This window comes from Oncorhynchus mykiss, chromosome 17, assembly GCF_057628025.1.
Source record: "Oncorhynchus mykiss isolate SJ-2025 chromosome 17, ASM5762802v1, whole genome shotgun sequence".
Classification (NCBI taxonomy): Eukaryota; Metazoa; Chordata; class Actinopteri; order Salmoniformes; family Salmonidae; genus Oncorhynchus; species Oncorhynchus mykiss.
In genome coordinates, this window is record NC_143038.1 from 40,546,814 (window position 1) to 40,562,676 (window position 15,863).

General features: G+C 41.5%; 1 protein-coding gene across 4 annotated transcripts in view; it reads left to right on the plus strand.

Moving 5' to 3' along the window:
• The window catches only part of inavab (innate immunity activator b), a 48,371-nt gene that overhangs the window by 27,943 nt on the left and 4,565 nt on the right, over positions 1-15,863 (plus strand). For 2 of the 4 annotated variants that reach the window (XM_021568999.3, XM_036950254.2), the window contains exons 2-4: positions 10,325-10,441; positions 11,553-11,686; positions 15,559-15,681. In XM_021568999.3, coding sequence (XP_021424674.1) covers positions 10,387-10,441; positions 11,553-11,686; positions 15,559-15,681 — 312 coding nt within the window. In that variant the 5' untranslated portion in view covers positions 10,325-10,386. Of the gene's footprint in view, positions 1-4,441; positions 4,639-10,324; positions 10,442-11,552; positions 11,687-15,558; positions 15,682-15,863 lie in introns of those variants that run through there. The other 2 variants (XM_021568998.3, XM_090205585.1) reach the window with 2 other exon arrangements.

Genomic DNA, 15,863 nt, shown 5'->3' on the forward strand with positions numbered 1-15,863 from the left:
AAACAACTTCAGCATCTCATGGGATATTGCTGACCACCGTTCTCAAAACTAGTCGTTGCACATCTCACACTACAAGAGCATTGCAGGTTTTGTGGAAACGTGTTTGAAAACATCAGGACGTCTGGGACTGCTCAGATCAGTAGCCCTCAGATTGCATCTTTGACCCGCTCACATTAAACGAGCGTCGGTGGCATCCGCACACCCAGACTAGGCAACGACATGGTGATTTTATCTCCGATCTCAAACTTTTCTGGGACGGTGTTTTAAGCTGGGTGTAGTGGTACACCCAGCTTAAAAAACAGTGTGCTGAATGATCAGCAGACAAATGCTAGATCCACTTTTGATGCGGCGTGTGCGAGCCTAAAGATCTGACTACACTTGAGCAATGAGTTCAACTGCTACAGTGTATCTCAGAGGATCAAAATGTAGAGGATTGAGAAATAGCCGAGTCAATGAAAATTAATTACATTTGATGTTTGGTGGTATAATAGGCCTAGATTCTCTATGAAATAACCCTCTGGGATGTGCCTTCAGAAGGTATTCACACCCTTTGAATTTTTCCACATTTTGTTGTGTTATAGCCTGCATTTAAGATGGATTCAATTGAGATTTTGTGTCACTGGTCTACACACAATAATCCATTATGTCAAAGTGGAATTATGTGTTTAGAAATGTTAACAAATTAATATCAAAATATAAAGCTGAACTGCCTTGAGTCAATAGGTATTCAACCCCTTTTGTTGTGGCGAGCTTAAATAAGTTATGGAGTACAAATACAGTGGGGAGAACAAGTATTTGATTCACTGCCGATTTTGCAGGTTTTCCTACTTACAAAGCATGTAGAGGTCTGTAATTTTTATCATAGCTACACTTCAACTGTGAGAGACTGAATCTAAAACAAAAATCCAGAAAATCACATTTGTATGATTTTTAAGTAATTAATTTGCATTTTATTGCATGACATAAGTATTTGATCACCTACCAACCAGTAAGAATTCCGGCTCTCACAGACCTTTTCTTTAAGAAGCCCTCCTGATCTCCACTCATTACCTGTATTAACTGCACCTGTTTGAATTCGTTACCTGTATAAAATACACCTGTCCACACACTCAATCAAACAGACTCCAACCTCTCCACAGTGGCCAAGACCAGAGAGCTGTGTAAGGACATCAGGGATAAAATTGTAGACCTGCACAAGGCTGGGATGGGCTACAGGACAATAGGCAAGCAGCTTGGTGAGAAGGCAACAACTGTTGGCGCAATTATTAGAAAATGGAAGAAGTTCAAGATGACGGTCAATCACCCTCGGTCTGGGGCTCCATGCAAGATCTCACCTCGTGGGGCATCAATGATCATGAGGAAGGTGAGGGATCAGCCCAGAACTACACGGCAGGACCTGGTCAATGACCTGAAGAGAGCTGGGACCACAGTCTCAAAGAAAACCATTAGTAACACACTACGCTGTCATGGATTAAAATCCTGCAGCGCATGCAAGTTCCCCCTGCTCAAGCCAGCGCATGTCCAGGCCCGTCTGAAGTTTGCCAATGACCATCTGGATGATCCAGAGGAGGAATGGGAGAAGGTCATGTGGTCTGATGAGACAAAAATAGAGCTTTTTGGTCTACACTCCACTTGCCGTGTTTGGAGGAAGAAGAAGGATGAGTACCACCCCAAGAACACTATTCCAACCGTGAAGCATGGAGGTGGAAACATCATTCTTTGGGGATGCTTTTCTGCAGAGGGGACAGGACGACTGCACCGTATTCAGGGGAGGATGGATGGGGCCATGTATCGCGGGATCTTGGCCAACAACCTCCTTCCCAAAGTAAGAGCATTGAAGATGGGTCGTGGCTGGGTCTTCCAGCATAACAACAACCTGAAACACACAGCCAGGGCAACTAAGGAGTGGCTCCGTAAGAAGCATCTCAAGGTCCTGGAGTGGCCTAGCCAGTCTCCAGACCTGAACCCAATAGAAAATCTTTGGAGGGAGCTGAAAGTCCGTATTTCCCAGCGACAGCCCCGAAACCTGAAGGATCTGGAGAAGGTCTGTATGGAGGAGTGGGCCAAAATCCCTGCTGCAGTGTGTGCAAACCTGGTCAAGAACTACAGGAAACGTATGATCTCTGTACCAAATATTAAGTTCTGCTTTTCTGATGTATCAAATACTTATGTCATGCAATAAAATGGAAATGAATTACTTAAAAATCATACAATGTGATTTTCTGGATTTGTTTTAGATTCCGTCTCTCACAGTTGAAGTGTAGCAATGATAAAAATTACAGACCTCTACATGCTTTGTAAGTAGGAAACACTGCCGATTTTGCAGGTTATCAAATACTTGTTCTCCCCACTGTATCACAAGTTGCATGCACTCACTCTGTGTGCAATAATGGTGGTTAACATAATTGTTTTTCCTGACTACCCCTTTTCTGTACTACGCACACAATTCTCTGTAAGGTCCCTCAGTCGAGCAGGGAATTTCCAGAAAAGAAGGGCACCTATTGGTAGATGGCAAAAAAAAGCAAGCATTTAATATCCCTATGAGCACTGTGCAGTTATTAATTACACTTTGGATGGTGTATCAATACACCTAGTCACTACAAAGATAAAGGCGCCCTTCCTAACTCTTGCCAAAGAGGCATGAAACCGCTAAGGGTTTTCATCATGAGGCAAATGGTGACTTTTTAAAACAGTTACAGTGTTTAATGGCTGTGATAGAACACTAAGGATGGATCAACACCATTGTAGTTACTCGACAATACTAACCTACATGACAGAGTGAAAAGAAGGAAGCCTGTACAGAATACAAATATTAAAATAAAACTGCAAAGAAATGAGCTTTTTGTCCTGAATAAACAGCGTTATGTTTGGGGCAAATCCAACACAACACACAGGTACCACTCTTCATATTTTCAAGCATAGTGGTGGCTGCATCATGTTATGGGTATGCTTGTCATCGGCAAGGACTAGGGAGTTCTTTTTGGAAAACAATTTATGGAAAAGAGCTAAGCACATGCTAAATCCTAGAGGAATACCTGGTTCAGTCTGCTTTCCAACAACCACTGTGAGACAAATTCACCTTTCAGCAGGACAATTACCTACAAGGCCAAATATACAGCATTACCAAGACAACACTGAATGTTCCTGAGTGGCCTAGTTGCAGTTTTGACTTAAAACAAGACACAACTAACTTGACTGAGCTTGAAGAATATAAATGAATAAAAACAGGTAAATATTGTACAATCCAGGAGTGCAAGGCTCTTCGAGTTACCCAAAAAGACTCACAGCTGTGATCTCTGCCAAATGTGATTCCAACATATTGACTCAGGTGGTTGAATACTTATCTAATCAAAACATATTAGTGTTTTATTTTCAAATGTTTTATGTTAGCATTTTTCTTCCACTTTGACATTAAGAGTATTTTGAGTAGATCGTTGATAAAAATTATAATTAAATCAATTTTAATCCCACTATGTAACAACAATGTGGAAAAAGCCAAGTGGCGTGAATAGTTTCTTTCTGAAGTGAATCTTTCTGTAAGTGAATCTTTAAGTTATTTGAAGTCTTATAAACCAGTGGTTCCCAAACTTTGTGTGTGTGTTTTTAAAGGAACTCCTTCCGGCTTTCAACTTACTCCTGAAAGTTGTTATAGTAGAATGCAAAATATGCAGTTTCGAAATTTGGTAGTGCATCAGCAGTTTTCCTCTTGTCATTGCAGACCTTAGAGAGCTATTGCTGCAACATTTTATCAACCAACAAGAGGGGAGTGAACAGGTCTTGTGCCCATTACGTGGCGCGCGCTTACAGGATGTTCTCTAATGCCTGAGTGAAGAAGGTTGGGAACCCCTGCTCTAAACTGCTGTATGGCTTTAAAATCAAATTCTTAACTCATTTGGATAGTTCCAAGACAACTTACTGAAGTGGTCAGGAGAGGGCAGTAAATGTACATAATAACAAATCAGTATCAATGTTTATGCATGTATTAAAAGTGGTAACTTGTGTCTGAATGTGGTAAATTAATTACTTATACATTTGGTGTGTATCTCATTAACAAACCTTTTACTGAGCTGTAGCCAGTTTTATAGCCATGCTAACATTTATGTGAAGATATAGGAAAAAAACAGACTTACAACTAACAATGATTCACTCTCTTATTACTTCTTTAACATCTGCTAAACACGTGTATGTGACCAATAACATTTTATGAAAATGGTATCACTTACAAATAATTGTGATTGCAGTGTTCTTGTGAAATCAATAACGTCAGACTATGATAAAATGCACATTGATATTTGACACAATTGGTTCGTTGTAGCCTAATCTCTCTTCATACTGTACCTGGTTTTCACCTCGCACCTTGATAAGGGACTAATTGAAATGTAACAATTCCCATTATCATCATTGTTGACACATTTCAAAGCAGTGCATTAAATCGCGTCCTGTCCTGAAGGTTCAGCAGTGCACAGGTATGCACCATGCGTGCCTTGGCAAACAACTCCCCTTTTCGTGGTTGAGTCATCCTTCTCCTACCTTACTTCTAATCACAGTTTTCCTTTCAATCACTTCCATTCCAGTGGGGAATACGGGAATAGTTAGGCAGTTTTCAGGAGTCGGCTTTTGAACCAAATTATTGAAAATGTAAGTACATTTCCTTTTAATGTGCTTTAATTTTACACACAGTATATGTACGCAAACTGTTTTCCGACTTGTTGTCCAGTTGAAGTGAACATTTAGTTCACTGTTTATAGCCAAAATACTTTATATATTTTTATCATGAAACGTAACCTATGCCGAGAGTAATTTATTTTGTTGTAATTCCCTGTCCACTATCCTTTACTAGGAGAACCAAGTTTGTATTGAAGTAGAAAAAGCTTGTTGCGTAATGCCCTTTAATTATAATTTTTTTGGACCATCTTCATTTTAGTTGACCCAGTAACCATGGCTATTGGAACCATGTGGGGGTCGTGTAGACGTGTTCGGTTTTAAATGGTTTCTTGAAAGTGACGGGGGCTGTTTCAATTGTTATACGGTCTTTATGCTTCGTGTAAGCTACCAGGGGAGATAATGGACACTTGATTGACGCGGAATGAATCATTTCCTGTTTAACGCCTACGTCAGTATTTTGTTGAAATGTTTAGACTTTGTTTTTTGTGTCTACCTTTGCCTCGCTGTATACTTAATAATTTGGCCATATAGATATTGAGGTTTGAGTCTTATAATCATTCACAGTCTTGGGTATAATACATTATGCCCCTGTTTTATTATAACATTTATTGCATGTTGTATATAAAGAATTCCCTAAGATAATAAATATCGTGGCAGCTTTTCCACAAAACAACCTGCCTTGCATGCTATAGACCGGAGATTGGAATTTCATTCCGTTATAACCTCATCCCACATGTCTTTATGTGCATTGCATTGGGATTCAAAAGGTTTACGGAAAATAAACACATTGTTATCATTTACTCCTTCTACACACAGTTGCATCAGCCAATTTTAAATTACCCTTGCTTTTTTTTCTCAAGTAATCATTGCCTGAACTGAGATTTGCAGTCAGTCACTCTAATGATGTGGGAGTTTCACAAACCGCTTTAGTCACAGGAAGCTCCCTAGACTCTGTATAGCAAGAGTCGTATGTCATACTAGTCTTGCATTGGACACAGTGTATGGGATCTGGGATCAAGGTGATGTCAGCAGGATCATGTCATACCTGAGTCATTCCACCAACTGGCCTCTAGCTGAAGGAGCCAAAATGGCTCCAAGGACATGGTCAACCAAAGTAACATTTGGTTGGAGAAACATTAGAGATTGTGCACCAGCTATTGTTAAGGAAGTCTCAAGGTTCTGCTCACCTGAGTTAGAATACCTCATGATAAGCTGTAAGCCATACTATTTACCAAGAGTTGTCATCTAATATTAGCAGTCTATTTACCACAAATAACCGTTGCTAGCACTAAGACCGCACTCAATGAGCTGTATAGGGCCATAAGCAAAAAAGAAAATGCTCATCCTAGAAGCCGGATGATTTTAATGCAGGAAAACTATCTGTCTTACCTCATTTCTACCAGCATATCATCTGTGTAACAAGAGGCTAAAAAACTATTGATCACCTTAACTCCACACAGAGACACATACAAAGCTCTCCCATGCCCTCAATTTGGCAAATCTGACCTTAACACTATCCTTCTGATTCCTGCTTACAAGCAGAAACTCAAACCGGAAGTACCAGTGACACGCTCAATACACAAGTGGGCGGATGCTGAGCTACAGGACTTTTTTGCAAGCACAGACTTGAACATGTTCCGGGATTCATCCGATGGCATTGAGGAGTTTACCACATCAGTCACCGGCTTCGTTAACTTTTCTGGCACAGGCGTTCCGCTAGCAACCCAGCTACACAACATCCGGTGAAATTGCAGAGCGCGAAATTCAAAATACAGAAATAATTAACATTCATGAAAATACAAGTGTCATACATCAAAATGAAGCTTAATTTCTGGTTAATCCAGCCGCTGTGTCAGATTTTAAAAAGGCTTTACGGCGAAAGCACACCATGCGATTATCTGAAGACAGCGCCCCGCATACAAAAGCATGAAAAACATATTTCAACCAGGCAGGTGCGCCACGAAAGTCAGAAATAGCGATATAATAAATGCCTTTGAAGATCTTCTTCTGTTGGCACTCCAAAAGGTCCCAGCTACATCACAAATGGTCCTTTTGTTCGATGAAGTCCTTCTTTATAACCCCAAAAAGTCAGTTTAGCTGGCGCGCTTCATTCAATAATCCACCGTTTTCCCTCCTTCAAAATGCATACAAAATAAATCCCAAACATTACCAATAAGCTTCACCAAACATGTCAAACAACGTTTATAATCAAACCTCCGGTACCCTAATATGTAAATAAACGATACAATTTAAGACGGAGAATCGTTATTGTCTATACCGGAGATAAACAACAAAGAACGCCCTCTCACCCATGTGCATGAAAACACTACATCAAAAATGGGAGCCACTTAGAAAAACTACAAATTCTAGCATTTTTCCAAAAACAAGCCTGAAACTCTTTCTAAAGACTGTTGACATCTAGTGGAAGCCCTATGAACTGCAATCTGGGAGGATTTCGCCTCATAATAAACATGGCAGCCATTGGAAACGGTAGTAGGCTGAAAATATATATTTTTTTTATGGTTTTTCCTCAGGGTTTCGCCTGCCATATCAGTTCTGTTATACTCACAGACATTATTTTAACAGTTTTAGAAACATATATTATTTTAACAGTTTTAGAGTGTTTTCTATCCAAATATATCTACCAATGCATATCCTAGGTTCTGGGCCTGAGTAACAGGCAGTTTACTTTGGGTATGCTTTTCACCTGGATGTCAAAATACTGCCCCCTAGCCCAAAGAGGTTAACCCTTCTAGCTTAGGGGTTCCGCTAGCAGAACACCTCGACAACATTCCACTGAAAAGGCAGCGCGCGAAATTAAAAAATATTTTTTCGAAATATGTAACTTTCACACATTAACAAGTCCAATACAGCAAATGAAAGATAAACATCTTGTTAATCTACCCATCGTGTCCAATTTCAAAAATGCTTTACAGCTAAAGCACAACATATGATTGTTAGATCACCGCCAAGTCGAAAAAACACACAGCCATTTTTCCAGCCAAAGATAGGAGTCACAAAAAGCAGAAATATAGATAAAATGAATCACTAACCTTTGATCTTCATCATGACACTCATAGGACATCATGTTACACAATACATGTATGTTTTGTTCAATAATGTGCATATTTATATCCAAAAATCTCAGTTTACATTGGCGCCTTTGTGCAGTAATGTTTTGATTCCAAAACATCTGGTGATTTTGCAGAAATACTAATAATAAACATTGATAAAAGATACTAGTGTTATTCACAATTAAATATAGACTTCTCCTTAATGCAACCGCTGTGTCAGATTTCAAAAAAACTTTACGGAAAAAGCATAATCTGAGAACGGCGCTCAGAACCCAAAACAGCCAGAGGAATAGCTGCCATTTTGGAACAACACCATAAATATTCACTTACCTTTGATCTTCATCAGAAGGCACTCCCAGGAATCCCAGTTCGACAATAAATGACTGATTTGTTCCATAAAGTTCCATCATTTATGTCCAAATAGACACTTGTTGTTAGCGTGTTCAGCCCAGTAATCCATCTTCACGAGGCGCGAGCATTTCATCCAGACAAAAACTCGAAAAGTTCCGTTAGTCTTTTAGAAACATGTCAAACGATGTATGGAATCAATCATTAGGATGTTTTTAACATAAAACATCAATAATATTCCAACCGGAGAATTCCTTCGTCTTCAGAAAAAGCACTGGAACGTGAGGTAACTGTCGGGAGCATGCGTCATGAAACCGAGGCACTATGCTAGACCTCTGACTCAGAGGTCTCATGAGGCCCTCCTTTATAGTAGAATCCTCATTCAAGTTTCAAAAGACAGTTGACATCTAGTGGAAGCCCTAGGAAGTGCAACCTCATCCATATCTCAATATGTTCTCAGTAGGCCAAGCTTTGAAAAACTACAAACCTCAGATGTCCCACTTCCTGGTTGGATTTTTCTCAGTTTTTCGCCTGCCATTTGAGTTCTGTTATACTCACAGACATCATTCAAACAGTTTTAGAAACTTCAGAGTGTCTTCTATCTAATACTAATAATAATATGCATATATTAGCATCTGGGACAGAGTAGGAGGCAGTTCACTCTGGGCACGCTATTCATCCAAAAGTGAAAATGCTGCCCCTATCCCAAGAAGGTTAAACAGGTTTACATTCAAAAGTCTGCAGGGCCAGACAGGTTACCAGGAAGCGTACTCCGAGAATGCGCTGACCAGCTGGCAAGTATTTTCAGTCACTACCCAATCTGTAATACCTACATGTTTCAAGCAGACCACCATAGTTCCTGTGCCCATGAACACCAAGGTAACCTGTCTAAATGGCTATTGCCCCGTAGCACTCACATCTGTAGCCATAAAATGCTTTGCTCACATCAACACCACCATCAGCCCAGACACCCTGGACCCACTCCATTTTGCATACCGCCACAACAGATTCACAGATGACGCAATCTCTATTGACCTCCACACTGCCCTTTCCCACCTGGACTAAAGGAACACTTAAGTCACTACAGCTTAGTGTTCAACACCATAGTGCCCTCCAAGTCATCACTAAGCTAAGGACCTTGGGACTGAACACCGTCCTCTGCAACTGGATCCTGGATTTCCTGCTTAGTCCCTTCCTGTACTCCCTGTTCACCCAAAACTGTGTGGCCGTGTTAGTTAGCCGACGACACAATGGTGGTAAGCCTGATCACCGACGACGATGAGACAGCCTATAGGGATGAAGTCAGAGACCTGGCAGTGTGGTGCCAGGACAACAACTTCTCCCTCAACGTCAGTAAGACAAAGGAGCTGATCGTGGACTATTGGAAACGGAGGGCTAAATGCACCATCATTCACATTGACAGGGCTGTAGTGGAGCGGGTTGAGCGCTTCAAGTTTCTCTGTGTCCACATCATTACAGCTCTATCATGGAGGGCACAGTTTCTCTTTCCATTCCAGGAGGCTGAAAAGATTTTTCATGGGTCCTGAGATCCTCAAAAGGTTCTACAGCTGCACTATATAGGGCATCTTGACTGGCTGCATCACCGCTTGGTATGGCATCTGCTTGGCTTCCAACAGCAAGGCGCTACAGAGGGTAGTGCTTACGGCCCAGTACATAACTGGGGCCGAGCCCCCTGCCAGGACCTCTATACCAGGTGGTGTCAAAATTAACACTATATAGTCAATAGGGTGCCATTTAGGACACAACCTGAGAGTTAGATAGTCAGTCTGAATCCACTCTGGTTTGAACCCCTGGTGAGGCTGTGCTGACAGGGAGTAACTGGAGGGAATGGCTCATAGTAACAGGAAAGAGTGGTCCACTCCATTGTTTACTGTGCAAATTCACAGGGAATTTGGTTTGACCCCCTTGATTTTGTGTCACATGGACTTTTTCATGGTTTAAGGGTTAAGTGGGGTGTTGAAAGTGTAATCGTCTCTTAGTGGTGGATGGATCCATTCATTTTGTCTAAAATTAGATATTCTAATTTTCATGAAAAGCAACAATTTACTACTATTAAACAGGATTATTCTCTGTAGTATAGTGAGACCGTATAGAAGTTTTGTAAAAAAATAAATAAATTGCATGACTTTTAAAATTGCTGACTTTTGAAATGAATTTCCATGTAAATGGACAATAAAATTGATCTTTGAAGAAAATGAACGTGTTTAATTTTGCAGGGCATCGTGAAACTAGACATTTTCCTGTTCCCTCACCCCTGTAAACCACCAGACTCACAGACATGGAGGGTAAAGAAGAGATCAGTGACACAGACAGTGGTATCATTCTCCACTCTGGTAAGCACCAAATACATTTATCAACTTCCATGACACTAACATTTATTCACTATAATGGGACACCTATAGTGAGAGATTAGTCCCAAAAATGTCTAACTTGACATGTCATGGGTTTTGTCTTAAAAACCTATTTGTGTTCCAGTTATAATGAAGTAGTAAGCAAGCAAGCTGGTGCTCCATTTCGAAGAAGATGCCGTGGCCATTACCAATGGTTTCTATAAACCAGTAGCTGAGCTATTGCTGGTCACATTCTTCACTGCAGATGTTATTTAGTCTTTTACCCACAATGGAGATTATCCATCCAGACAGAATCGGGGGTTTTTGTCATTCAGTCATTGCCATGTTTTCTATTGTTTATATTCTCCTGCATGGTTGCCATTCCGGTCGCAGTTTCTGTGTGACATCTTTATTTTCCTGTCACACCCCCGGTGGCTTTCACCGCTGTCTGTCAGTACCTGCAGGGATTGAGTTGATAATCTCTGAAAGCATGTGACACACAATGCAGCTGGCCTGGAGTCATTAGTAGCCCTGTGAATGAACTCAGGGTTTTCGTCCCAAATGGCATCCTACTCCCTATATTGTGCACTACTTTTGGCCTACCCACAGGGTTCTCGTCAAAAGTAGTGCACTATGTAGGGAGTAGGGTGCCATTTGGGATGTAACCCAGTTGTCATTAGTCTCCGGTGGTTCTGTAGGGCAACCACATTGTTTATCACCTTGGTTTCACTCCCAGGTTGATCCTATCAGTCAATAAAACACGTAATAGTATGAGTACAGACACTCATTGTGTCTTAAGAGAAACATGCCTTGTCTAGGTGTCATCTTGGCTCACCATCTTCAACGTTACTGCTCGTGAATGGGCAGAACCTCAGGATTGGAGCAACATTTTTGTTTGCATTTGTATCGAAACCTTTTTTTTTAGTTTTGGTCATAGTTTATTCTTTCCAGGCAGTTGGGCTATCTGCGTGATACAGCTGCAACCATATGAAATTGACAAGCAAGCATTACCAATTTGAAAACTTGGGCCAAAGAATTGTGTCCATCTATCTATAACCTCGCTGTTTTCAATCCTTAGACTTCACAGTAGCCTCTTTGTCATTGTGTGTCCCAGGCCCTGATAGTCCTGCCACCATTATGAAGGACGTGACCACTCACACCCGGGCCGTCAAGCTCAAGCACCAGTCACTGGAAGACCGACTAGAGCTCTGCCTACTGGAGCTGAAGAAGCTTTGCATCCGAGAGGCTGTGAGTACCCCTGGATATAGGACACACACGTTAGGTACAGACACATGTTACACACAGACTCACTCCACTATCAGGGTTCAGGCCATTTTCACCATGACATTAGTTGGAATTTCCCCATCAGTGAAACCATGACCGTGATGGCGGGGTGGGGGGGGCGTGTCTTTCATAGAGAGATGTTAATCAAGCTCTGACAAAGGCACATAGGCCAATACGAAAGCTTAATATACTAAACTGATACTGTCAAGACAATTGTGAGTTTGTATTTTTTATTTTGAGATGTTAATGAAAAAATTGCCTGGCACTCTGAAACTACTGAGGCAATAAAGACTGCCCACAGTCTGAAATGAAAGGCTTTGGTTTGTTTTGTTGGGCTTTAAGACAAGTTGGGGCAATTTGGAGGCAGCCAACGGACCTTAAGTTTCCCTATTAGTCAACAACTAAATTATCTCTCCCATACCTGGCTTTCCGCAACTAATTCAGCCCTGACAATGTCCCTGTCTCATCCGTCATCGTTATGAGGGGCTGCTTCCCATAGTGCACTACTTTGGACCAGTGCCCTATGTAGGTAGTAGGGTGCCATTTGGGATACAGACCAGTTCTGATCATTATTTTCTGTTGAAAATTGGGCTTGGCTCTCCTGTCGGGACTTGTCTTGTCAAGGTGTGCTGCCTGGTAGGAGGCTCTGATGACACCTCTTCATGCTCTCAGGAACACGACAGTGACTCAGATCATGACCAACCGTTCTGACACTTGTCTGTGTCTGGGAGAAAAAAATATACCTTTTTATTTAGACTGACACAAAACAAACACAGGGTGTGTGTTATGTCTGTTCCCAAATGAAATCAATAATAATGCAATTTCTCACACTCAGGTTGAGTTTGTGTTGCTGGAAGGTAGACCAGTGAGATGAATACACTGGGCTGGTGAGGCTTTAAGAATGTGTTGTGAAAGAGTAGGAACTATAGAAAAGCAGCATTGCGTAACAAACATTTGAGAACAATTTCCATGTCCCAGCATGTAAGGCAGGTTAGATTTTTTTTAAACAATATTTCAAAATGAAGGGAAAATAAAATGAGGGTTCATGGAACTTGGTAGATTTGGAGGGAATGGGGACCAATTGACTCTGAATTACTAACTAATATAATATGTATACTGAACAAATCTATGAACGCAACATTTAACCTTTTATTTAACTAGGAAAGTCAATTAACAACAAATTCTTATTTACAATGACAGCCGAGGAACAGTGGGTTAACTGCCTTGTTTAGGGGCAGAATGACAGATTTTTACCTTGTCAGCTCTGGGATTCGATCTTGCAACCTTTTCAGTTACTGGCCCAACGCTCTAACCACTAGGCTACCTGCCTCCCCAGGCATGCAACATTTTCAAAGATTTTACTGAGTTATAACTCATAAGGAAATCAGTCAATTGAAATAAATTCTTTCGGCCTTAATCTACGGATTCCACATGACTAGGCTGGGGTGCAGCCATGGATGGGCCTTGGAGGCCACAGGCCCACCCAATTGTCAGCCAGGCCCACACACTGGGGGTGAGTTTCAATCCCACAAAAGGGCTTTATTACAGACATAAATAGTCCTCAGCACCCCCCCCTCTAAAAATGACATTGGTGGCAGCTTATGGTAGAGAAATGAACATGCAACAGGTCTGGTGAACATTCCTGCAGTTAGCATGCCAATTGGACGCTCCCTCAAAACTTGACATCTGTGGCATTGGGTTGTGTGACAAAACGGCACACTTTAAAAGTGGCCTTTTATTGTCCCCAGCACAAGGTGCACCTGTGTAATGATCATGTTTCTTCATATGCCACACCTGTCAGGTGGATGGATTATCTTGGCAAATGAGAAATACTCACTAAAAGGGATGTAAACAAATTTGTCCTCCAAATTTGAGAGAAATCAACTTTTTGTGCATTTGGAAAACTGTTTTATTTTGGCTCATGAAACATGGGAACAACACTTTATATGTTGCGTTTTATATTTTTGGATACAATTTGTATGTCTCTGCATCCAGTATGAAGGAAGATATTGGTAGTTTTGCAAGCCAATGCTAACTAGTGTTAATGCAATGACTGGAAGTCTACGATAACAGACTGCCAGTCATTGCGATAACGCTAGTTAGCAATTACCTTCAAACTGCACGCATACATAAAAATGGTATCCACGAGTTCATCGGACTCTGGGGAAGTAGAGAAAGGGGTTAATTGACAAAATCTCGAAGTATTCCTTTAACATACAGTGCATTCGGAAAGTATTCAGACCCCTTCCCTTTTTCCACATGTTGTTACGTTACATCCTATTCTAAAATGTATTCAATTAAAAATGTTCCTCATAAATCTACATACAATATTCCATAATGACAAAGCATAAATAGTTTTTTAGACATTTTTGAAAATGTATTAAAAATTAATAACTAAAATATCAGTATTTAGACCCTTTGCTATGAGACTCGAAATTGAGCTCAGGTGCATCCTGTTAGCATTGATCACCCTTGATGTTTCTACAACTTCATTGGCGTCCACCTGTGGTAAATTCAATTCATTGGACATGATTTGGAAAGGCACAACTCCTGGCTTTATAAGGTCCCACAGTTGACAGTGCATGTCAGAGCTAAAAGTCGAAGGAATTGTCCATATAGCTCCGAGACAGGACTGTGTCGAGACACCGATCTGGGGAAGGGTACCAAAACATTTCTGCAGCATTGAAGGTCTTCAAGAACACAGTGGCCTCCATCATTCTTGAATTGAAGAAGTTTGGAACCACCAAGACTCTTACAAGAGCAGGCCGTCTGGCCAAACTGAGCAATCGGGGAGAAGGGCCTTTGGTCAGGGAGGTGACCAAGAACCCAATGATAACTCTGGCAGAGCGCCAGAGTTCCTCTGTGGAGATGGGAGAACCTTCCAGAAGGACAACCACCTCTGCAGCACTCCACCAATCAGGCCTTTATGGTAGTGGCCAGACGGAAGCCACTCCTCAGTAAAAAAAGGCCCAGGACAGCACGCTTGGAGTTTGCCAAAAGACACCTAAAGGACTCTGAGACCATGAGAAACAAGATTATCTGGTCTGATGAAACCAAGATTGAACTATTTGGCCTAAATGCCAATCATCCCTACGGCACCATCCCTACGGTGAAACATGGTGGTGGTAGCATCCTGCTGTGGGAATGTTTTTCAGCTGCAGGGACTTGGAGAATTGTCAGGATTGAAGGAAAGATGAACGGAGCAAAGTACAGAGAGATCCTTGATGAAAACCTGCTCCAGAGCGTCCAGGACCTCGGACTGGGGTGAAGGTTCACCTTCCAACAGGAGAAGGACCTGAAGCACACAACCAAGACAACGCAGGAGTGGTTTCGGGAGAAGTCTCTGATTGTCCTTGAGCAGCCCAGCCAGAGCCCGGATTTGAACATCTCTGGAGAGACCTGAAAATAGCTGTGCAGCTACACTCCCCATCCAACCTGACGGAACTTGAGGATCTGCAGAGAAGAATGGGAGAAACTCCCAAATACAGGTGTGCCAAGCTTGTAGCGTCATACCCAAGTAGAATCAACGAAGTATATGAGAGTTAAGAGTATGAATAGTTATGTAAATGTGATGTTTCAGTTTGATTTTTTAATTGCAAAAAAATCTAAGACCTTTTTTGTTTTGATTAGGGGGTATTGTGTGTAGATTGATGAGCGGGAATGTTTGTTTAATCCATTTCAGAATAAGGCTGTAACGTAAAAAAAATTGAAAGTCAAGGTGTCTGAATGCTTTCTGAATGAACTGTACATTTATTTTTGTTGCTTTGCGTTAAAAGAATATGATTCCTCATATTTGAACCATCTTACATCTGGTGTCTTTTTTCCATGTCATATAGGAGCTGACTGGTCGGCTGTCTGCAGACTACCCTTTGCTGCCTGGGGAGAAGCCACCTCAAATCCGCCAACGAATCGGAGCTGCCTTCAAACTAGAAGAGCAGAGCATCCCACAGGGAGCAGTGGTAAAGAGCCTGACAGGGTTTGGGCATGGACAATATTGTAATTTACACTGACTATCCCTTTAACAGTAGTTGTAAAAGCCACACACACAGGTGTACTTAGTACTGAAGGCCACTCCCGTGGTTCCCCTTGGAGAAATATTATGTTTCTCAATTCAAGCCATCGTCCTACCTTTCTTGCCACC